We start from the raw sequence: 23,634 nt of genomic DNA, 5'->3' as shown, positions 1-23,634 counted from the left end.
GTTGTGTGTGGATTATCGGCAGTTGAACAAGGTGACAATCAAGAATCGGTATCCGCTTCCGAGGATTGATGCATTAATGGATCAGTTGGTTGGTGCAGAAGTGTTCAGCAAGATTGATTTGAGATCAGGATATCATCAGATTAGAGTAAAGGCGGAAGATATATCCAAAACTGCGTTCAGAACGAGGTATGAACACTATGAGTATTCTGTGATGCCCTTTGGAGTGTCTAATGCGCCAGGTTTTTTCATGGAATATATGAATAGAATATTTCATCCTTTTTTGGATCGTTTCGTGGTGGTGTTTATCGATGATATTTTGGTATATTCGAAGTCTGAAGAAAAGCATGCCGAGCATTTAAGGATTGTGTTGGGAGTGTTGAAAGAGAAGAGGTTGTTTGCTAAGTTGTCGAAGTGTGAGTTCTGGTTGCGGGAAGTGAGTTTCCTTGGTCATGTGATTTCTAAAGGTGGTATTGTCGTGGATCCGTCGAAGGTTGATGCAGTGTTGCAGTGGGAATCACCTAAGTCTGTTTTCGAAGTGAGAAGTTTTCTTGGATTGGCAGGTTATTATCGGAGGTTCATTGAGGGATTCTCTAAGTTGGCGTTGCCATTGACACAGTTGACTCGGAAAGGACAAGCTTATGTTTGGGATGCTAAGTGTGAGAAGAGTTTCCAAGAGTTGAAGAAGAGGTTGACTTCGGCTCCAGTGTTGATTTTGCTAAATCCGAAGGAATCGTTTGTTGTGTATTGTGATGATTCTAAGATGGGTCTTGGTGGTGTGCTTATGCAAAATCGTCAGGTTGTGGCTTATGCTTCGAGGCAGTTGAAAGTGCATGAGAAGAATTATCCGACTCACGATTTGGAATTAGCGGCCGTTCTGTATGTGTTGAAGATTTGGAGGCATTATCTGTATGGTTCTAAGTTTGAAATGTTCAGTGATCACAAGAGTTTGAAGTATTTGTTTGACCTGAAGGAGTTGAATATGTGACTGAGGAGATGGTTGGAATATCTTAAGGATTTTGACTTCCAGTTGAGCTATCACCCTGGGAAGGCGAATGTTGTTGCTGATGCTTTGAGTAGGAAGTCGTTGCATATGTCTGCCTTGATGGTGAAAGAGTTGGAGTTGATTGAGCAGTTTCGAGATTTGAGTTTGGTTAGTGAGTTGACGCCGGATGGTGTGAGGTTAGGAATGTTGAAGCTAACGAGTAATATTTTAGAAGAGATTAAGAATGGTCAGAAGGAAGATTTGGAACTTGTTGATCGTGTGGTGTTGGTTAACCAAGGTAAGGGTGGAGACTTCAGATTGAGTGAGAACGGTGTTTTGATCTTTCGTGATCGTGTTTGTGTACCGAGAGTTCTTGAGCTTAAGAGAAGGATTTTGGAAGAAGGTCACAGAAGTAGTTTGAGTATTCATCCAGGAGCGACTAAGATGTATCAGGATTTGAAGAAGTTATTTTGGTGGCCTGGAATGAAGAAGGATATTGCAGAGTTTGTGTATGCTTGTTTGGTTTGTCAGAAGTCTAAGATTGAACATCAGAGACCATCAGGTTTGATGCAACCGTTGTTTGTGCCACAGTGGAAGTGGGATAGTATATCAATGGACTTCGTGGGAGCGTTGCCGAAGACTGCTAAAGATTTTGATTCGATTTGGGTGATTGTTGATCGGTTGACGAAGTCGGCACATTTTGTTCCTATTAAGACCGGTATGTCTGTGGCGAAGTTGGCGGAGATCTAGATTGAGCAGATTGTTAGATTGCATGGTATTCCTTCTGGTATTGTGTCGGATCGGGATCCAAGATTTACCTCTAAGTTTTGAGGTTGAGTTCTGCTTATCATCCCCAGACTGATGGTCAGACGGAGAGGACTATTCAGAGTTTTGAAGATTTGTTGAGAGCTTGTGTGTTGGAGCAAGGTGTCAGTTGTGTCAAATGTTTACTGTTGATTGAGTTTACTTACAACAACAGTTTTCATTCTAGTATCGGAATGGCACCATTTGAGGCTTTGTATGGTCGGAGGTGTAGGACTCCTTTGTGTTGGTATGAGTCAGGTGAAAGTGCTTGTTAGGACCGGAAGTTGTGCAAGAGACGACCGAGAAGGTTAAGAAGATTCAAGAGAAGATGAGAGCGTCTCAGAGTAGGCAGAAGAGTTATCATGATAAGAGGAGAAAAGACCTTGAGTTTCAGGCTCGTGATCATGTGTTTTTGAGAGTGAATCCTGTAACCGGTGTTGGTCGTGCTTTGAAGTGTCAGAAGTTGACTCCTCGTTTTGTTGGACGTTTTGAGATTGTTGAAAAGGTTGGGGTTGTAGCGTATCGGATTGCGTTACCACCATCATTGTAGAATCTTCATGATGTGTTTCATGTGTCTCAGTTGCGGAAGTATGTGTATGATGTGTCTCATGTGATTCAAGTGGATGATTTGGAAGTAAGAGATAATTTGACTGTTGAGACTTGGCCAGTTAGGATTGAGGATCGTGAAGTGAAGCAGTTGCGTGGCAAGGAGATTGTTTTGGTTAAAATGATTTGGGTTGGACCGACTGGTGAGAGTGCCACTTGGGAATCGGAGAGTAGGATGAGGGTTGCATATCTAGAGTTGTTTCCTTCAGGTAATATTCGAGGGCGAAAATTCTTTTTAGTGGGGGAGAGTTGTAACAGCCCGATTTTCGCTAGTTTTATTTTATTATTTATTTGTGTGTATTATATGTGCTCATGTGTGATTATTTGCCTCTGTGTGTACTTTTGGTTGGGAATTGTAGAATTCGATGTTAGAAGGGTATTTTAGTCATTTTGGACTTGGGGGCATTTTGGTCGTTTTGAGAGCAGGGGTAATTTTGTAATTTTGGTTGAGGATTATTTTTAGTGCTTAGTGAGAGTTATTATTTCACCAATTTACTAGAGAGGGTGTAGTAATTATTTTATCTACCGGTAAGTGACCGTTAGTGTGATTTTTACCGTTAAGTGAGTTAAACCATTTTTGGGTGTTAGATTAGAAATGGGTTAGGCCCATTAAGGTGTGGTGAGTTAAGCCCAATTAAGGGAGCCTATATAAACTAATGTTAGTGGAGAGATAGGGTTTTACCACATTTTTCAATTGAGAAGAGAAGAGTTAGAGGCTAGAGAGGAGAACAAGAACAAGGGCTAGAGCTAAAAGAGGGGATTCATCATCTAGGAGCTAAATTGAAGCTTGGGTTAGAGAATCTTGGTGCTAGAGGTAAGAGGGTCAGGCTTCACTCATAATTTCATAACTTTTTCTTTTTACCCATTTTGTGAAATTGATGAATTGAACCTAAATGTTGTGAATTCGTGCATGATTGTTGTTGTTATGTTTGAGAACATGATTTGCATGATATTTGTATGTGATTATGTGAATTAACATGATGAAATGAATAAATATGGGTATATTGTGTTCTTGAGCAAATTTGATGAGAAATGAGGTTGTGATGTTTAATTGTGCATGAATTCGTGTTCATTAGTTGTTGTTGATGATTGTTGAACTGTTAGAATCGAATTGGTGTAACTGGAATCGTTGTTTATGGATTCATGACGAGATTTGTGGTTATGTTGGTATTTTGAAAAAATTTTGTGATTTTGATGAAATGAGTTATGTTGTTATTCCTAATGCTTGAATCATGTTTGACTAAGTGTATTGAACCTCTTTTGACCCATAAACACTTTCTAGAACTTGGTTTGGGAGTTGGGGGATTTGAAAAATGGGATTTTGGGTGAAAATGGTGTGAAATCCCGTAACTGCTGAAGAAATTCGCCAGAATTTCGCTAATAGCGAAACTGTCTGGAGTTTTTTCGCTAATCCCGAAAATTGAGCTAATAGCGAAAATTAAGCTAATAGCGAAATTGCCCAGAAACAGTTTTTCAATTTTGTTTGTTTTGAGCTTTTGGGGACCAATCCAATACTTCTAAAATGTTTCTTTAGACTTATTTAACATATGTTTATACCTTTAATCCTACTGGAACATGATTTGAATTAGTTTGGACTTGAATTTGTGAAAATCGTCTAACTTTTATAAAAACGGTTCAAACGTCGATTTTTCCGAAAACTCGTTTTTCTCCGGAGTTTGTGGGGGGATTAAAGTTGTATATTGTTCATATGATTTCTAAAATTGGTTGTGATTGGTTTCATCAAGTAGTAACTTATTTTGCTTTGAAAATGAGAATTTTTGTGAAAAGTGATAAAGTGAGACGAAATTTGAGTTTTTCATGAATTCATCGTATTTGGCCGATGAAATGCTTATGTAACCTCTACTGCACATATATGTGACTTGTGAGAACACATGGCATAGGCAATTGAGCTTGTTTACTTGGTTTTGACTTAAATGCTCAATTACATGAAATATTTTGACTTTGAGAGACGAATTTGATTGAAAAATAATTTTTGAGAGCCTATTGCTTATCAACCTTTTATGAATGGATTAATATGATTATGAGATGATGTATGAATGTTGTTGAGTGAGGAATATGATGTGTGTGATCATATGTTGTATTTGTTCCTTTATTTGGATTGTAAGGAATTATGTGTAAATGTGGTAACTATATGTTGATTCATATGAAGATGATTGTTGGTGTATTTACGTGACAACTACATGTTACTTGTGTTGTGAATGTGTTGGTGATTGTATATATGTTATGTGGTGGATTGTTGTTGATTGCATATATACAAGTATTGTTGATGTTGAGGTGAATTGTTTGTGTTAACATATGCATTGTAGTTGAGTCATATGTTCATGCATACATGACTGATGGTGGTGGATTTTATTTCCAATTGAGGTGATTCGATGTTTTTGTTGCATCGAAGGTGACGACGTGGAGGTGTTTTGGTACCACATGTATCTAGATGAGTCTAGAGCCATTACATAAATTGTTGGTGAATTAAATTGCATTGAGATGTGCTTGATGGTTGCATTGCTAATTGTAATGGTGAATTGAATTGTTAATTGTTAATTGTTAATTGTCAAGGTGAATTTGTAATATGCGTATGATACACTTGTTGATATGAACTTGGAATGATGGTAATGAATGATATGAATGTTGTGGATACTTGTGAGTATGTGTATATTTATTAATCATCATGCTTGAATGTATCTTTCAATTCCAATGTTCTTGATTAAGTCTTAAATGGATTATGATGATGTAATGCTAACCCTCAGTGGTTTACCACCTACCTTTTTGTACGGACGGGTAGATGGAGTGCAGGATGCTTAGTTTGTTTGCGTGATGATGCCGAGGAGTGGAATTCCTCTTTATATGCAAGTGTCTAGATTAGGGCTCTGATCTAGGGTAGTTCTTGCATGTTGTTTTATTTGACTATGTATTTTGGACTTGAGATGTACTTGTTAATTGAGATTTGGAGAATAAATTTGTATTATGTTGAGATTTGAAGATGTTTAAGAATTGTATGTATGTTCCGCTGCTATGTTATGTAACAAGATCTTTATGCATGTATGTTTGAATTCAAAGATGTAGCATCTATTTCTAGAATATGTTTGTATATTCGTGCGTTTTACCGCTTATTAGAAATAGGATGTTACAAGTTGGCATCAGAGCCGTGGTCAGTTTTGTCCGGACTAATATACTAATAGATTAGTAGACTAGTGTTTGTTGATTTACCCTGTTAGTATGCGAATGGTAATGAGCTACCTTCGGTACTTGTTAGTTGTGCTATTGTTCTTATCTGTTGGTTGGTTTTGTGTAGAAGTGATATGGCTGGTGGTGGAGGTGATGAAATGACTGCAGAGGCTTTGACTGCAATGGCATAAGTGTTGGCTCAGGCTAATGTGCAGGCGGCAGTTGGTCATCGTGATCCTGGTGAGGCGGAGGAGCAGAGGTTGGATCGTTTCTTGCGAAACAGTCCACCGACGTTCAAGGGTAGGTATGACCCGGATGGAGCTCGGACATGGGTGCAAGCCATGGAGAGGATCTTTCGTGCTATGGTGACGAGTGAGGACCAGAAGGTCAGGTTGGCTACTCATATGCTTGCTGAGGAGGCTGAGTATTGGTGGACCAATGCAAAGGGAAGGCTTGAGGCTGGTGGAGCTGTGACTTGGGCTAGGTTTAAGATTGAGTTTTTGAGGAAGTATTTTCCTGAGGATTTGAGGACTAAGAAGGAAGTGGAATTCTTGAACTTGAAGCAAGAGAACCGTTCAGTGGCTGAGTATCCTGCAAAGTTTGAAGAGCTTTCGAGGTTTTGTCCGTACATCAATGCGAGGATGCTATGGTTTCCAAGTGTGTGAAGTTTGAAAGCGGTTTGAGGCCCGACATCTATCAGTATCTGTGTATTCAGGAGATCCGTGATTTTGATACTTTGGTGCATAAGTGTCGTATGTTTGATGATGCTGGAAGGGCTAAGGTTAATCACTACAAGGCTCAGAATGAGAAGAAAGGAAAGAGTCATGGATTTGGGAAGCCGTACAACAAGGACAAAGGCAAGAAGAGAGAATCTGGTGGAGGCTCTAAGGTGAATGTTGCTGAGGTGAGGTGCTACAAGTGTGGCATATTGGGTCATTTTGCCAATGATTGCAAGAGTGATGAGAAATGCTACAAGTGTGGAGAAGCAGGTCACAAGGCTTTTGAGTGTAAGAAGGAGATCACTTGCTACAATTGTGGTGATAAGGGGCATATGAGTACTAAGTGTATCAAGCCGAAGAAGGCGGCGGGGAAGGTGTTTGCATTGAATGCGGAAGAGGTGGAGCATCCGGATAATCTCATCCGAGGTATGTGTTTTATCAATAGTACTCCTTTGATTGCAATTATTGATACTGGTGCTACTCATTCATTTATTGCGGTTAGTTGTGTTGAGTGTTTGGGTTTGGTTGTGACTCCGTTGTCTCGAGGGATGGTTATCGACACCCCGGCTAGTGGTTCGGTGACTACTTCTTTTGTGTGTGCTTAGTGCCCTGTTAGTTTTGGTAATGTATATTTTGAGTTGGATGTTGTGTGTCTTCCGTTGAAGCATATGGACGTGATTTTTGGTATGGATTGGATGTTGACTTTTGGTGTTAACATTAATTGTTTGACCAAGAGTATAACGTTTTCTAAGCCAATAGCTGAGGAAGGTGGGAAGTTCTTGACCGCGGAGCAAGTGAAGAAGTCTTTGGATGGTGAAGCTAGTGTGTTCATAATGTTTGCTTCCTTGAAGGAAAGTAGTGAGAAAGGAGTTGGTGATTTGCCGGTAGTGCAAGAGTTCCCAGAAGTTTTTTCGGACGACATTACCGAGTTACCGCCGGAGAGGGAAGTTGAGTTTGAAATTGATTTGGTACCTGGAACGAGTCCTATTTTGATTACGCCTTATTGGATGTCTGCATTAGAGTTGGGTGAGTTGAAGAAGCAGTTGGAAGAGTTGCTCGAGAAGCAGTTTATCAGGCCAAGTGTTTCTCCATGGGGTGCCCCTGTGTTGTTGGTTAAGAAGAAGGATGGAAGCATGAGGTTGTGTGTGGATTATCGGCAGTTGAACAAGGTGACAATCAAGAATCGGTATCCGCTTCCGAGGATTGATGAATCAATGGATCAGTTGGTTGGTGCAGAAGTGTTCAGCAAGATTGATTTGAGATCAGGATATCATCAGATTAGAGTAAAGACGGAAGATATATCCAAAACTGCGTTCAGAACGAGGTATGGACACTATGAGTATTCTTTGATGCCATTTGAAGTGTCTAATGCGCCAGGTTTTTTCATGGAATACATGAATAGAATATTTCATCCTTTTTTGGATCGTTTCGTGGTGGTGTTTATCGATGATATTTTGGTATATTCGAAGTCTGAAGAAGAGCATGCCGAGCATTTAAGGATTGTGTTGGGAGTGTTGAAAGAGAAGAGGTTGTTTGCTAAGTTGTCGATGTGTGAGTTCTGGTTGCGGGAAGTGAGTTTCCTTGGTCATGTGATTTCTAAAGGTGGTATTGTCGTGGATCCGTCGAAGGTTGATGCAGTGTTGCAGTGGGAATCACCTAAGTCTGTTTTCGAAGTGAGAAGTTTTCTTGGATTGGCAGGTTATTATCGGAGGTTCATTGAGGGATTCTCTAAGTTGGTGTTGCCATTGACACAGTTGACTCGGAAAGGACAAGCTTATGTTTGGGATGCTAAGTGTGAGAAGAGTTTCCAAGAGTTGAAGAAGAGGTTGACTTCGGCTCCAGTGTTGATTTTGCTAAATCCGAAGGAATCGTTTGTTGTGTATTGTGATGCTTCTAAGATGGGTCTTGGTGGTGTGCTTATGCAGAATCGTCAGGTTGTGGCTTATGCTTCGAGGCAGTTGAAAGTGCATGAGAAGAATTATCCGACTCACGATTTGGAATTAGTGGCCGTTCCGTATGTGTTGAAGATTTGGAGGCATTATCTGTATGGTTCTAAGTTTGAAATGTTCAGTGATCACAAGAGTTTGAAGTATTTGTTTGATCAGAAGGAGTTGAATATGAGACAGAGGAGATGGTTGGAATATCTTAAGGATTTTGACTTCCAGTTGAGCTATCACCCTGGGAAGGCGAATGTTGTTGTTGATGCTTTGAGTAGGAAGTCGTTGCATATGTCTGCCTTGATGGTGAAAGAGTTGGAGTTGATTGAGCAGTTTCGAGATTTGAGTTTGGTTAGTGAGTTGACGCCGGATGGTGTGAGGTTAGGAATGTTGAAGCTGACGAGTAATATTTTAGAAGAGATTAAGAATGGTCAGAAGGAAGATTTGGAACTTGTTGATCGTGTGGTGTTGGTTAACCAAGGTAAGGGTGGAGACTTCAGATTGAGTGAGAACGGTGTTTTGATCTTTCGTGATCGTGTTTGTGTACCGAGAGTTCTTGAGCTTAAGAGAAGGATTTTGGAAGAAGGTCACAGAACTAGTTTGAGTATTCATCCAGGAGCGACTAAGATGTATCAGGATTTCAAGAAGTTATTTTGGTGGCCTGGAATGAAGAAGGATATTGCAGAGTTTGTGTATGCTTGTTTGGTTTGTCAGAAGTCTAAGATTGAACATCAGAGACCATCAGGTTTGATGCAACCGTTGTTTGTGCCAAAGTGGAAGTGGGATAGTATATCAATGGACTTTGTGAGAGCGTTGCCGAAGACTGCTAAAGGTTTTGATTCGATTTGGGTGATTGTTGATCGGTTGACGAAGACGGCACATTTTGTTCCTATTAAGACCGGTATGTCTGTGGCGAAGTTGGCGGAGATCTACATTGAGCAGATTGTTAGATTGCATGGTATTCCTTCTAGTATTGTGTCGGATCGGGATCCAAGATTTACCTCTAAGTTTTGGGAGAGTTTGCAAGTTGCTTTGGGAACTAAGTTGAGGTTGAGTTCTGCTTATCATCCCCAGACTGATGGTCAGACGGAGAGGACTATTTAGAGTTTTGAAGATTTGTTGAGAGCTTGTGTGTTGGAGCAAGGTGTCAGTTGTGTCGAATGTTTACTGTTGATTGAGTTTACTTACAACAACAGTTTTCATTCTAGTATCGAATGGCACCATTTGAGGCTTTGTATTGTCGGAGGTGTAGGACTCCTTTTTGTTGGTATGAGTCAGGTGAAAGTGTTTGTTAGGACCAAAAGTTGTGCAAGAGACGACCGAGAAGGTTAAGATGATTCAAGAGAAGATGAGAGCGTCTCAGAGTAGGCAGAAGAGTTATCATGATAAGAGGAGAAAAGACCTTGAGTTTCAGGTTGGTGATCATGTGTTTTTGAGAGTGAATCCTGTAACCGGTGTTGGTTGTGCTTTGAAGTGTCAGAAGTTGACTCCTCGTTTTGTTGGACCTTTTGAGATTGTTGAAAAGGTTGGGGTTGTAGCGTATCGGATTGCGTTACCACCATCTTTGTAGAATCTTCATGATGTGTTTCATGTGTCTCAGTTGCGGAAGTATGTGTATGATGTGTCTCATGTGATTCAAGTGGATGATTTGGAAGTAAGAGATAATTTGACTGTTGAGACTTGGCCAGTTAGGATCGAGGATCGTGAAGTGAAGCGGTTGCGTGGCAAGGAGATCGTTTTGGTTAAAGTGATTTGGGTTGGACCGACTGGTGAGAGTGCCACTTGGGAATCGGAGAGTAGGATGAGGGTTGCATATCCAGAGTTGTTTCCTTCAGGTAATTTTCGAGGGCGAAAATTCTTTTTAGTGGGGGAGAGTTGTAACAGCCCGATTTTCGCTAGTTTTATTTTATTATTTATTTGTGTGTATTATATGTGCTCATGTTTGATTATTTGCCTCTGTGTGTATTTTTGGTTGGGAATTGTAGAATTCGGTGTTAGAAGGGTATTTTAGTCATTTTGGACTTGGGGGCATTTTGGTCGTTTTGAGAGTAGGGGTAATTTTGTAATTTTGGTTGAGGATTATTTTTAGTGCTTAGTGAGAGTTATTATTTCACCAAGTTACTAGAGAGGGTGTAGTAATTATTTTATTTACCGGTAAGTGACCGTTAGTGTGATGTTTTACCGTTAAGTGAGTTAAACCATTTTTGGGTGTTAGAATAAAAATGGGTTAGGCCCATTAAGGTGTGGTGAGTTAAGCCCAATTAAGGGAGCCTATATAAACTAATGTTAGTGGAGAGATAGGGCTTTACCACATTTTTCAATTGAGAAGAGAAGAGTTAGAGGCTAGAGAGGAGAACAAGAACAAGGGCTAGAGCTAAAAGAGGGGATTCATCATTTAGGAGCTAAATTGAAGCTTGGGTTAGAGAATCTTGGTGCTAGAGGTAAGAGGGTTAGGCTTCACTCATAATTTCATAACTTTTTCTTTTTACCCATTTTGTGAAATTGATGAATTGAACCTAAATGTTGTGAATCCGTGCATGATTGTTGTTGTTATGTTTGAGAACATGATTTGCATGATAATTGTATGTGAATATGTGAATTAACATGATGAAACGAATAAATATGGGTATATTGTGTTCTTGAGCAAATTTGATGAGAAATGAGGTTGTGATGTTTAATTGTGCATGAATTCGTGTTCATTAGTTGTTGTTGATGATTGTTGAACTGTTAGAATCGAATTGGTGTAACTGGAATCGTTGTTTATGGGTTCATGAGGAGATTTGTGGTTATGTTGGTATTTTGAGAAAATTTTGTGATTTTGATGAAATGAGCTATGTTGTTGTTCCTAATGCTTGAATCATGTTTGTTTAAGTGTATTCAACCTCTTTTGACCCATAAACACTTTCTGGAACTTGGTTTGGGAGTTGGGGGATTTGAAAAATGGGATTTTGGGTGAAAATGGTGTGAAAACCCGTAACTGTTGAAGAAATTCACCAGAATTTCGCTAATAGCGAAACCGTCTGGGGTTTTTTCGCTAATCGCGAAAATTGAGCTAATAGTGAAATTGCCCAGAAACATTTTTTCGGTTTTGTTTATTTTGAGCTTTTGGGGACCAATCCAATACTTCTAGAATGTTTCTTTAGACTTAATTAACATCTGTTTATACCTTTAATCCTTTTGGAACATGATTTGAATTAGTTTGGACTTGAATTTGTGAAAATCGTCTAACTTTTATAAAAACGGTCCAAACGTCGATTTTTTCAAAATCTCGTTTTTCTCCGAAGTTTGAGGTGGGATTAAAGTTGTATATTGTTCATATGATTTCTAAAATTGGTTGTGATTGGTTTCATCAAGTAGTAACTTGTTTTTCTTTGAAAATGATAATTTTTGTGAAAAGTGATAAAGTGAGACGAAATTTGAGTTTTTCATGAATTCATCGTATTTGGCCGATGAAATGCTTATGTGACCTCTACTGCACATATATGTGACTTGTGAGAACACATGACATAGGCAATTGAGCTTGTTTACTTGGTTTTGACTTAAATGCTCAATTACTTGAAATATTTTGACTTTGAGAGACGAATTTGATTGAAAAATGATTTTTGAGAGCCTATTGCTTATCAACCTTTTATGAATGGATTAATATGATTATGAGATGATGTATGAATGTTGTTGAGTGAGGAATATGATGTGTGTGATCATATGTTGTATTTGTTCCTTTATTTGGATTGTAAGGAATTATGTGGAAATGTGGTAACTATATGTTGATTTATGTGAAGATGATTGTTGGTGTATTTACGTGACAACTACATGTTACTTGTGTTGTGAATGTGTTGGTGATTGTATATATGTTATGTGGTGGATTGTTGTTGATTGCATATATACAAGTATTGTTGATGTTGAGGTGAATTGTTTGTGTGAACATATGCATTGTAGTTGAGTCATATGTTCATGCATACATGACTGATGGTGGTGGATTTTATATCCAATTAAGGTGATTACGATGTTTTTGTGGCATCGAAGGTGACGACCTGGAGGTGTTTTGGTACCACATGCATCTAGATCAGTCTAGAGCCATTGCATAAATTGTTGGTGAATTGAATTGCATTGAGATGTGCTTGATGGTTACATTGCTAATTGTAATGGTGAATTGAATTGTTAATTGTTAATTGCCAAGGTGAATTTGTAATATTCGTATGATACACTTGTTGATATGAACTTGGAATGATGGTAATGAATGATATGAATGTTGTGGATACTTGTGAGTATGTGTATATTTATTAATCATCATGCTTGAATGTATCTTTCATTTCCAATGTTCTTGATTAAGTCTTAAATGAATTATGATAATGTAACGCTAACCCTCAGTGGTTCACCACCTACCTTTCTGTATGGACGGGTAGATGGAGTGCAGGATGCTTAGTTTGTTTGCTTGATGATGCCGAGGAGTGGAGTTCCTCTTTATATGCAAGTGTCTTGATTAAGGCTCTGATCTAGGGTAGTTCTTGCATGTTGTTTTATTTGACTATGTATTTTGGAGTTGAGATGGTACTTGTTAATTGAGATTTGGAGAATACATTTGTATTATGTTGAGATTTGAAGATGTTTAAGAATTATATGTATGTTCCATTGCTATGTTATGTAACATGATCTTTATGCATGTATGTTTGAATTCGAAGACGTAGCATCTATTTCTAGAATATGTTTGTATATTCGCGCGTTTTACCGCTTATTAGAAATAGGGTGTTACATCTACAGCCAAAGATACCTTCCCTTTCCAGACTAACACACCTGAAGCAACCTACTACTCCCCCACTATGCTCAAACCCACCTAAAAGAACGGAACAACACAACAAGTACCGACAGTACTCCCGTACATGTCGCATACAGCAGGGAATTCAATGGGTTTTGGTCTGGACAAGACCGACCACGTCTCTGATACCAACTTGTAACACCCTACTTCTAATAAGCGGTAAAACGCGCGAATATACAAATATATTCTAGAAATAGATGCTACGTCATCAAAACAAAAGCAGCATACATGTATAAGTTGTCAAATTCCATAAACATAGCAGCGGAACATATATAAACCATATGAGTAACATCTCCACATCTCATGACCATAAATACATCTCTCAGATACAAACAATGTCTCAACTCCAACAACATAATCAAAATAAGATCCAACATGCAAGTACTATCCTAGATCAGAGCCCTAATCTAGACACTTGCATATAAAAAGGAGGAACTCCGCTCCTCGGCAACATCAAGCACACAATCTAAGCACCCTGCACTCCATCTACCCGTCCATACGGAAAGGCAGGTGGTAAACCACTGAGGGTTAGCATTACATCATCATAATCCATATAAGAAGACTATGCATTCACGGATTCATACATATCACATATACATAACCATCCCTCCTAGAACACTAGCATCACATGATTATTATCCCCCATCACTTACATTTCAAGCTATCACATTATTAACATGGCATAGCAAGTATATCCAATCTCTAAACAAATCATCGACATAAGTTCATCAATTATCAATCAATGAAGGATTACTCACCTTATTCTTCACTTAGCATACTTAACTCAACAAGTACAATTCATCATTTCAAAGTTATAAGCATGCAATCATCATTATCAAAGAAATCACCACATCTTATGTATATATATATATATACAATTCTCACCTCATCATTATTATCAAATTACTTCTCATCAAATAGGTTCACCAAGTATATAAGCACAAACAAGTAAGACATGCAATTAGAGTATGATTCAATTACACGCAACCATCAATAAAATCCACCAATGTACATATACACCAATCCACATAATCACAACATTCACTAAATTTCACCATTACACAAATTCACCAAGTCACATATTCAATTATGACACGACTCATCAATTAATCAAATGCATGCAATGTTCTAGACTCTTCTAGATGCATGCGGTACCAGATCACCTCAAGGTCGTCACCTTCGATGCAACAAAAACATCGTATGTAAAAGTACACCCCCTCCTACAATTCACCTCAATTGGATATAAAATCCACCACCATCAGTCATGAATTCATGAACATATGACTCGACTCAATGCATATGTTCACACAAACAATAATCACCTCACCATCACTATCATTTTGCATACATGCATTCACCAACAAGATCACCATCAATATTAGCATGTATGAATTCACCACCAACAATCAACATTTAACATGTTCAACAAACAACATAACATAAACATGTTCATCACCATTCAATTAGTATATATGCATCGACAACAATTCACCACCACTTAACATATATACAATCACCAACAACATCCACAATTCAATCAACATATAGTTGTCACATATATACATCATCAATCATCTCCACATAAATCAACATATAGTTGCCACATTTCCACATAATTCCTTACAATCCGAATAAAGGAACAAATACAACATATGATCACAAACATCATATTCATCACTCAACAACCATTCATACATCATCTCATAACATATGATCACAAACATCATATTCATCACTCAACAACCATTCATACATCAACTCATAATCATATTAATCTATTCATAAAGGGTTCATAAGCAATTGGGTCTCAAAAATCATTTTCTACCAAGTTCGTCTCCAAAAATCACAACATTAGAAATAATTGAGCATTTAAGCCAAAACCAAGTAAACAAGTTCCAATGCCTCAACTAAGCATACCTCTAGGCCACATATGAGTGCAGTAGAGGATACCTTGGTGTTTCACCGGCCAAATACGATGAATTCAAGAAAATCACAAAGTTCGTCTCACTTTATCGTTTTTCCAAACGAATACCATTTTGAAAGCAAAACAACTTAAACTCATTAGACCCTTTAAACCAAGTTATTTCTTTCATAAAAACACCCCCCTAGATGATTAGGATAAAGTTCCTACACTTAGGAATAGGTTTGGAAACAATTTGGTTGAAGAAAAATGCATTTTAAAAGTTTCTGGTCAGGCAAAATCGTAGTATGATTTTTCTCCATCGTAGTACGATTTTTCCAGTGCGAAAACACTCCAAAAACTGATCAAAATCATAGTACGATGGCCAAAATCGTAGTACGATGGCCGCCTGACAGACAACATCAGATTTTCCAATTTTCACGTTTTTGTGCGTAAAATCCAAATCGTTAACCCGTTTTCGATGCCGTTTTCGCCTACACGTTCCTGACACTTAGCTCTAACATAATCTACAGAAAAATTCAAGTTTCAACCATCCCAAAATCATTTTCCAAAACCTCACATCAACACTCATTTTTCAAACGGTTAACACTCGAATTTTCACACGAAAATCCCGTTTTCTCCCAAACGACTCGACTAACATAACCACAACATGAAAACAGAAATTCTACTAATTCTAACTCACCCAACAACACCAAAAACTCAGCCAACAACTTCATATATCAAAAGTTCATTTTGGTCCTTCACATGAACAACTCAATAAAATTCACCAATCCACCAAAACTCTCACAACTTTCAACAACAACAACAAATCTCATCATAATTCACAAATTCATGATACCCAATGCATCAATTCATCAACAACTCATGTTAAAACAACAACATTTGAACATGATTTCATCAACAATTCAACAACCACAACCTCATTCATCATCAAATTCACCCAAAACCCATCAAATTTGCTCAAGAACACAAAGTACCCACAAATATACATTTCAACATGTTAATTCACATACTAACATACAATTATCATATAAATCATGTTCTCAAACATAACAACAACAATCATGCACGAATTTACAACAATTAGATTCAATTCCTCAATTTCACAAAAATGGGTAAGAAGAAAAAGTTATGAATTATGGTTGAATTCTAACCCTCTTACCTCTAGCACCAAGAATCTCTAACCCAAGCTTCAATTTAGCTCCTAGATGATGAATTCCTCTCCTAGATCTAGCCTCCAACCCCTTTCTCTTGTTCTTCCTCTTGAACCCTTATCATCTCTCTATCTCTATCTCAATGTGAAAATGAAATGAAATGTTGGTAAAGCCCTAATTTCACTACCAACTAGCGTTTATATAAGCTCTAATCAATTGGGCTCAACTCACAAGATCTTAATGGGCCTAACTCATTTCTATTCTAACCCAAAATGTTACTACTCACTTAACGGTAAAATATAACACTAACGGTCACTTAACGGTAAACTAAATAATTACCCCACTCGCCAACACTTGGTAAAAATAATAACTCTCACTAAGCACTAAAAATAACCTTCAGCAAAATTACAAAATTACCCCTGCTCTCAAAATGACCAAAATGCCCCTAAGTCCAAAATGACTAAAATACCCTTCTAACACCGAATTCTATAATCCCCAACCAAAAATACACAAAGAGGCAAATAATCACATAGAAGCACATATAACACAATTAAGAAAAATATAAATAAATCTAATCGAAAAATCGGGCTATTACAGTTAGATTGATGATGAATTCATGTTCCAATGTTGTTGTTGTTGTTGTTAGATGTGTTGTTGTTGAATTGATGCATTGGGTATCATGAAATTGGTGAATTGATGATGAAATTTGTTGTTGTCGTTGAAAGTTGAAGAAGTGTTGGTGAAATGGTGAATTTTGTTAAATTGATGTTTTAATCTCAAAACTTATGCATGTTTAAGTGTTTTGAAGTATATGTGACCTATAAACATCTTTGGGAATAAGTTTTGGGGTTTGGGAGAATCAAAATGGGGATTTTTGATGAAAATGGGTTGGAACCCGTAACTGAATTTTGACAGACTGCAGGAGGACGCTTAAGCGTGCTCACCACGCTTAAGCGAGCAGCAAGTGTGTTGCCAGCATGCTGAAAGCGTGTAGTCACAGTAGCTTCTGTGACTTGGACGCTTAAGCGAGCAGCGGTTGCTTAAGCGTGCTACCTCCTGTACAGCCAAACTTGATTCTTCGTTTCGTGCACTTGGAGACCAATCCGAGCATTCTAAAAAGTTTCTTTTAACTTGTTTAACCTCTGTTTATACACTTAAACCTACTGGAACATCGGGAGGATCATATTGAACTTGATTTTGTGAAATTACACTTAAATTTTGAAAAACGGTCCAAACGTCGATTTTTCCGAAAACTCGTTTTCTCCGGAATTTGAGGTAGGACTAAGGTTGTATAATGTTTATATGATTACTAAAAATGGTTTTGATTGGTTTCATCAAGTCTTAACATGTTTTGCTTTGAAAATGGGATTCTTTTGTAAAAGTGATAAAGTGAGACGAACTTTGAGTTTTTCATGATTTCGTCACATTTGGCAGGTGAAACGCCAAAGTATCCTCTACTGCACTCACATGTGGCCTAGAGGTATACTTAGTTGAGGCATTGAATCTTGTTTACTTGGTTTGGTTCAATAATTTCAATTAATTTGAAAATGAGATAAGATAGACGGACTTTGTTGAAAACGGTTCCTTTGAACCAATTACCTTGTAAATCTTTTTGAATGACTTTATATGATTAATTTAGGATATATGAATGGTTCTTGAAGGTTGAATATGATGTTTATCATAAATATTGTCTTATTCCACTTTGCTTGGTTTATGAGAAGTATGTGGAATTGTTGTGAGATATTGTGTAGTTGATGATGATTTATGTGATGATGACTCTTATGTGAATTGTGATTGTTGAATGTGTGGACATGTATACTTGATAATGCAATTGTTGTTGAGATAGTCAATGTAATTGGAGGTGTACTTTTACATTGTCGTTGTTATGTTGAAGTTGTGCATCATCGGGTCGTTGTTGTGTGTCCATGCATCATATCATATTGAGTCATATGTGGAAATGTAAAAGGAGGTGTACTTTTACATAGTTGTTTAAGAGGAGGTGTACTCTTACATAGATGTGCGGTTGGCATCTAATGACTGTTGTTACGGTACGGCATGCATATATGTGTCGAGTTTAGGTGCATTGCATAATGATATGAAGTCATGTTGTGAATGTGAATAATGTTTGTTGATGATAAGTGCATTGATGGTTGTTTGTTGTGATATTGGATTGGTTGTATGAATGTATATCTGGAGGTTAATTGTTTATGCAAACCATTTGAAGATTGAATTGTTTTTCTTCATTTCAATTACTATTTATTGATTAAGATTAATGTAAAGCTAACCTCCAGTGGTTTTTGCCGCCTACCTGTCTATATGGATGGATAGACGCCGTGCAGGATTAGTTGCTTTTGGTGAGTTGATGCTTGGATAGCGGGAGTTGTCTCGTTGTCGGTTGTCGAGTCTAGATTTTAGGCTCTGATTAGGGTGTAGTGTTCTTTTGTTTCTGTTGAATTCTGTTATGTTGATGAGATTTGTCCATTGTCGGACTTGGAGGATTATTTTTGTATGTTGATGTAGTGTTGACCATGGCATGTTTTGTTGGAGATATTTTATTTGTATCCGCTGTTACTGTTGAGATATTATTATATATGCATGTTGAATTTGGATTTTGTTTAGACGTAGCGTCTATTTCTTGAATATTGCCATATTCGCGTGTTTTATCGCTTTAATAGAAATAGGGCGTTACAAAACACAAGCTCTTTCGCCATTACTTCGTCTGAAGAAGAAGATGTGTTCAAGTGGGAACCAGAGCACCAAAAGGCTTTCGAAGAAATCAAATCCTATTTGATTAACCCTCCTATTCTTTCACCTCCTCTTAAAAATAGGGTTATGAAATTGTATATAGTAGCATCTGAATTTACTATAGGAAGTATGTTAGTACAAGAGGATGAAAATGGCGTAGAAAGAGCCATTTATTATCTTAGTAGGGTGTTAAATGATGTTGAAACAAGGTACCATCCAATTGAGAAATTGTGCCTTTGTTTGTATTTTTCTTGTACAAAATTTAAGCAATATATAAAGCCTGTTGATGTTTATGTTTATTCTCATTTTGATATAATTAAACATATGTTATCAAAACCAATTTTGCATAGTAGGTAGAGTTGGTAAATGGGCCATAGCACTTACAGAATATTCATTGACTTATCAACCATTAAAATCTGTTAAAGGCCAAATTGTTGCTGATTTCATTGCTGATCATTTAGTAGTGGAAGAAATGTTAAGTTTTGTTGAGAACCAACCTTGGAAACTTTATTTCGATGGATCCAGCCATAAGTATGGTACTGGAATTGGAATTATGATCATTTCACCAAAGAACATTCCAACGAAATTTAAGTTTCGACTAAACCAGTTCTATTCTAATATTGAGGCTGAATATGAAGCCTTAACAACTGGGCTTGAAATTTTGCTCGAGCTGGGGGCAAAATACGTTGAGATGAAGGGTGATTCAAAGTTAGTTGTGAAACAATTATCAAAAGAATACAAGTGTGTTAAAGAAAATTTGATAATGTATTTCGTTACTGCAAATGCATTACTCAAACGTTTCACTCATGTTGAAATCCAACATATACCCCAGATAGAGAATCAAGAAGCAAATGACTTATCCCATATTGCTTCAGGATACAGAGTCTCAAAAGAAAAGTTGCAAGAATTGATCGAAATCAAAGATAAGCGTGGTTCGAGAAAAGCGCCTTCTAAGAAATTGTAAATACCAAAACTTGGGGGGCAGAAGCAGTAGACGAACACGCACAAGGTAAGAATTATGTAGAAATTTTTGCGATTAACAATTTAATAGATAATGACTGGCAGAAGCCAATTGTTAATTATTTGGAAAATCCTAATGGAACAACTTGTCAAAAAATTAAATATAGAGCTTTGAGCTATGTAATTGTAGGGAATGAATTATTCAAAAAGACTCCATAAGGAGTTTTACTCAAATTCCTTGGAGAAACTGAGGCGTATTTGGCTGTTTCCAACACTCCTAGTGGGGCGTGTGGATCACACCAAGCAGACCATAAAATGGAATTGTTATTATTTCGACAAGGTGAATATTGGCCAACTATGCTAAAAGAGTGTATAGATTTTGCCAAAGGTTGCCAAGAATGCCAAAAACATGCTGGAATCCAACGTGTGCCGGCAGGTGCACTACATTCGATAGTTTAACCATGGCCATTTAGAAGTTAGGCTTTAGACGTAATTGGAGAGATTAAACCTAAATCGTTGAAAGGCCATAGATATATTCTGGTAGGAATAGATTATTTTACCAAATGGGTAGAAGTTGTCCCATTACCTAACGTCACTTAAGATGTAGTCATAGAATTCATCAAGAAATATATCATTTATAGATTTGGCATTCCAGAAACCATCACCACAGACCAAGGATCTATATTCACGGGTCAAAAGATGGTACAATTTGCTGAGGATACAGGGTTTAAGTTATTAACATCGACACCATATTATGCCCAGGCAAATGGTCAAGTCGAAGCAGTAAATAAGAATATCATCTCCATAATCAAAAGAAAAACTAAGGAGAGACCCAAGAATTGGAATAAAATCCTTGACGAAGCTTTGTGGGCATGTCGAACTTCTCCTACAGAATTGACTAATAGTACCCCTTTTAGGCTAACATTTGGACATGATGCAGTATTGCCAATCGAAATTTGTCTTCAATCAACTAGAATTCAAAGACAATGTGAAATTCCAATAGATCATTTTTGGAATATGATTCTAGACGAATTGGTCGATTTAGATGAAGAAAGATTGATGGCGTTAGATGTCCTCACAAGGCAAAAGGAGAGAGTAGCAAAAGCTTACAATTAAAAAGTAAAATCAAAACTTTTTGCTCAAGGAGATTTGGTGTGGAAAGTTATTTTGCCTATGGACAAGAAAAATAGAATCCTGGGAAAATGGTAACCCAATTGGGAAGGGCCATGAAAATTTTTGAGTGTTTTTTAACAATACGTATGAAATCGAAGAATTGAATGATGACAAGAGGATCATACGTATGAATGGGAATTATTTGAAGAAATATAGACCATTATTACAAGAAATTAAAATTGTGCAAGACTAGTTCGAAAAGAGATAAAATATGGCATTAGAAAATAAAGCCAACTAATGGGCGGATTACAATGGTCTATCGAAATTACAAAATGGATAAAGTAGAGTAGCCATTACAAAAGAGTTTCGACCAGACAAAACGAAAAGCTTTAACGCCCAAAAGTTAAAATCTAAAAAGCCTAAAAAGTTAAACCTATATTAAAACTGATGGTGTCCATGAACCACCTAACTTCCCTAACGAGACAACAACGAATGCAGAAATGGTTCAGGACATACTCGTCGTCGTCTCCAGGAAACTGCCCCTGAAAGCCAACCCTTCTTCCATAACCTATGCAGCGATGAGAACATGGGCAGAAACGCATATAAAGCTTGCCTCGGGGCAAAGGCCTCCTATACCATGTAGATCGAAACATAAAGGAAGTTCCAATTCCCCTTATGTCCATCCATTAACGTCGAAGGCTGCGAGTCTCCAAGAGAACCCAAAAATCGATTAAGACTTGATCCAAATCGAGAGGATGAGTAGAAGTAACTTTCATCAAGAGATGATAGTACTTAGCAGCCCAAGAGCCTGCGTCGATGGCATTTCTCAGCAAACGATCTATTTCGTCCAAGCATGGTTTGTTATGCAACATGTGCTGGGCAGACCTAAGGATGCAGAACAAAGTGTTGTCGAAGTTCAACAGACGGTCAATGAAATCAAGTTTAGCATGGGTCATGCGAAGGTCAATGAGTAATTTGGAGCAATCATCACCAAAGGCCCGTGAGACATCACGAGACCTGCATATGTTTGCACGCCTTTTGTTTGTCCTCATAAAATGAGCAAGGTCGCGAACACTATGAAAAGCAATCTTTTTGGCAATGAGGGTAAGTACGCCGTCACCTAAGAAATCCATGGTGATGAAGAAGATAGAAAAGGTTTTGTTTTTTTGCGCAAAAAACTTGAGGGAGATTGAGAAGATGGTAAACTTTCAGAAGAAGGTATGATATATATATATATACATATATATATATATATATATACATATATATATATATATACATATATATATATATATATATATACATATATATATATATATATATATACATATATATATATATATATATATATATATATATATATATAGAGGGATAAAGAAGTTAAAAGGAGTTTAACTTTACAGTTTCCACCATCAAGATAAAGACATGTGTTGCATGGCGTCTAAGTTTTTATCTCGTGAAATGAGGGAAGTTTAAAGGTTTATTAATTGTTTTTTTAATTCCCTAAGCATTTTTATTTAATAAGAAAACTTTACGGTTTTCTATGCAGTTTTAACTTGAGTAGTTAAAGCAAGGAAACATTTTAGTTTCCATCATTACAATTTATTTTGAAAATTGTTCTTGACATAAGATATTGTAATTAAGTATGATAAGTTGGAAAATAAAAGTGTTTAATAAAAATATAAAGAAATAAAGCCATAAAGAAACAGTTTTTAGTATCGTTTTAAATCTAAGGTTACAAAAAATTAAAAGGACAAAATGCGAAAAAATAAAACAAGAGTTACAAAGTCTGTTTTAAATCACAAACTCAGACTTGAGTTTGTTGAGTTTGCCTTTAGACTCATCTAACTTTTCTTCGAGAACCTTCCCACTTTTGACTAGTGTTGCCATTTCTTGTTTGAATGCTTGTGATTCTTTGAATTTATGTATGGCAAGGCTGGCTTCTTTTTGCATGATGCTTTCCATTTCCAGGACATCAGCTCTTTGTAGCTTTAAAGCTTTGATCTCTTCCTCATGTTTAGCAATGGAAGAATCAATTTCTTCCACTTTCTGCTTAGCATATGGAATCTCCTGTCAAAAATTTACAAATTTTTGTCGAAATATGGTAACTTCAGCTACAAGTTGATCATGAAGCCTAGTTTGATCTTCAAGCTTAGACTGTTCAATCCTTCTTTGTTGAAAGCTCAGAGGGATATCATCCATGAGAGATTCCAGATTCTGGGAAAATTCTTGGGATTTTGAACCAAAATAAGCTTTGCTCAATTTATGAAGCAGCTCTTTTATCTCAGAGATGACGCTAGCATCCTGCTCTATGGCTTGAAACAAGTCCACCTCTAGCACTTTGCTTCGAAGCTCCACTAAGAGATTTTCTTTCGAAGTCTCTGATGGATCATTATTAGAAGAGTTCGAAGACCCTTCAGTGGTTTTGGAGAAAAGAGCACCACTTCTTATCATCAAGTAGAATGCTTCAATGGGATTGATCTTGTCGATCCTGTCGAGCTCCTCTAGACTTATGGTCATGCTTAATGTGTGGGTTTTAGTTGTTGGAGTAGCAGTCCTTGGTGAGTTATCATAACTCCTACACATGTTGCCTGAACTAGCATTTTGTTCACCAGTAGCAACAGTGTTCTGGTCATCATGAACCCCAAGATTCAAGCCTTTAGTAATGTCCTGATCATCAACACCCTTTGGTTGATC

General features: G+C 37.3%; 1 protein-coding gene and 1 pseudogene across 1 annotated transcript; both read left to right on the top strand.

The window, feature by feature from the left end:
* The first annotated feature begins 18,951 nt into the window (after positions 1 to 18,951).
* LOC146915798 (uncharacterized) lies at positions 18,952 to 19,828 on the top strand (annotated as a pseudogene).
* A 695-nt stretch (positions 19,829 to 20,523) lies between these two features.
* On the top strand, positions 20,524 to 20,940 carry LOC146915797 (uncharacterized). The gene has a single exon (XM_085721442.1). It carries the CDS (start codon positions 20,524 to 20,526, stop codon positions 20,938 to 20,940), a length of 417 nt encoding a protein of 138 aa, XP_085577568.1.
* The last annotated feature ends 2,694 nt before the right edge of the window (positions 20,941 to 23,634 follow it).

The sequence above is a fragment of the Medicago sativa genome, chromosome 6 (assembly GCF_051527215.1).
Source record: "Medicago sativa cultivar Bolivia chromosome 6, Bolivia_mono, whole genome shotgun sequence".
NCBI lineage: Eukaryota > Viridiplantae > Streptophyta > Magnoliopsida > Fabales > Fabaceae > Medicago > Medicago sativa.
The sequence above is the reverse complement of the archived record's forward strand: the minus strand, read 5'-3'. Positions and strand labels throughout refer to the sequence as shown.

Excerpts from the sequence above, each read along its gene's own strand:
- LOC146915797 (XM_085721442.1), top strand. The coding sequence starts at position 20,524 with ATGGTACAATTTGCTGAGGATACAGGGTTTAAGTTATTAACATCGACA.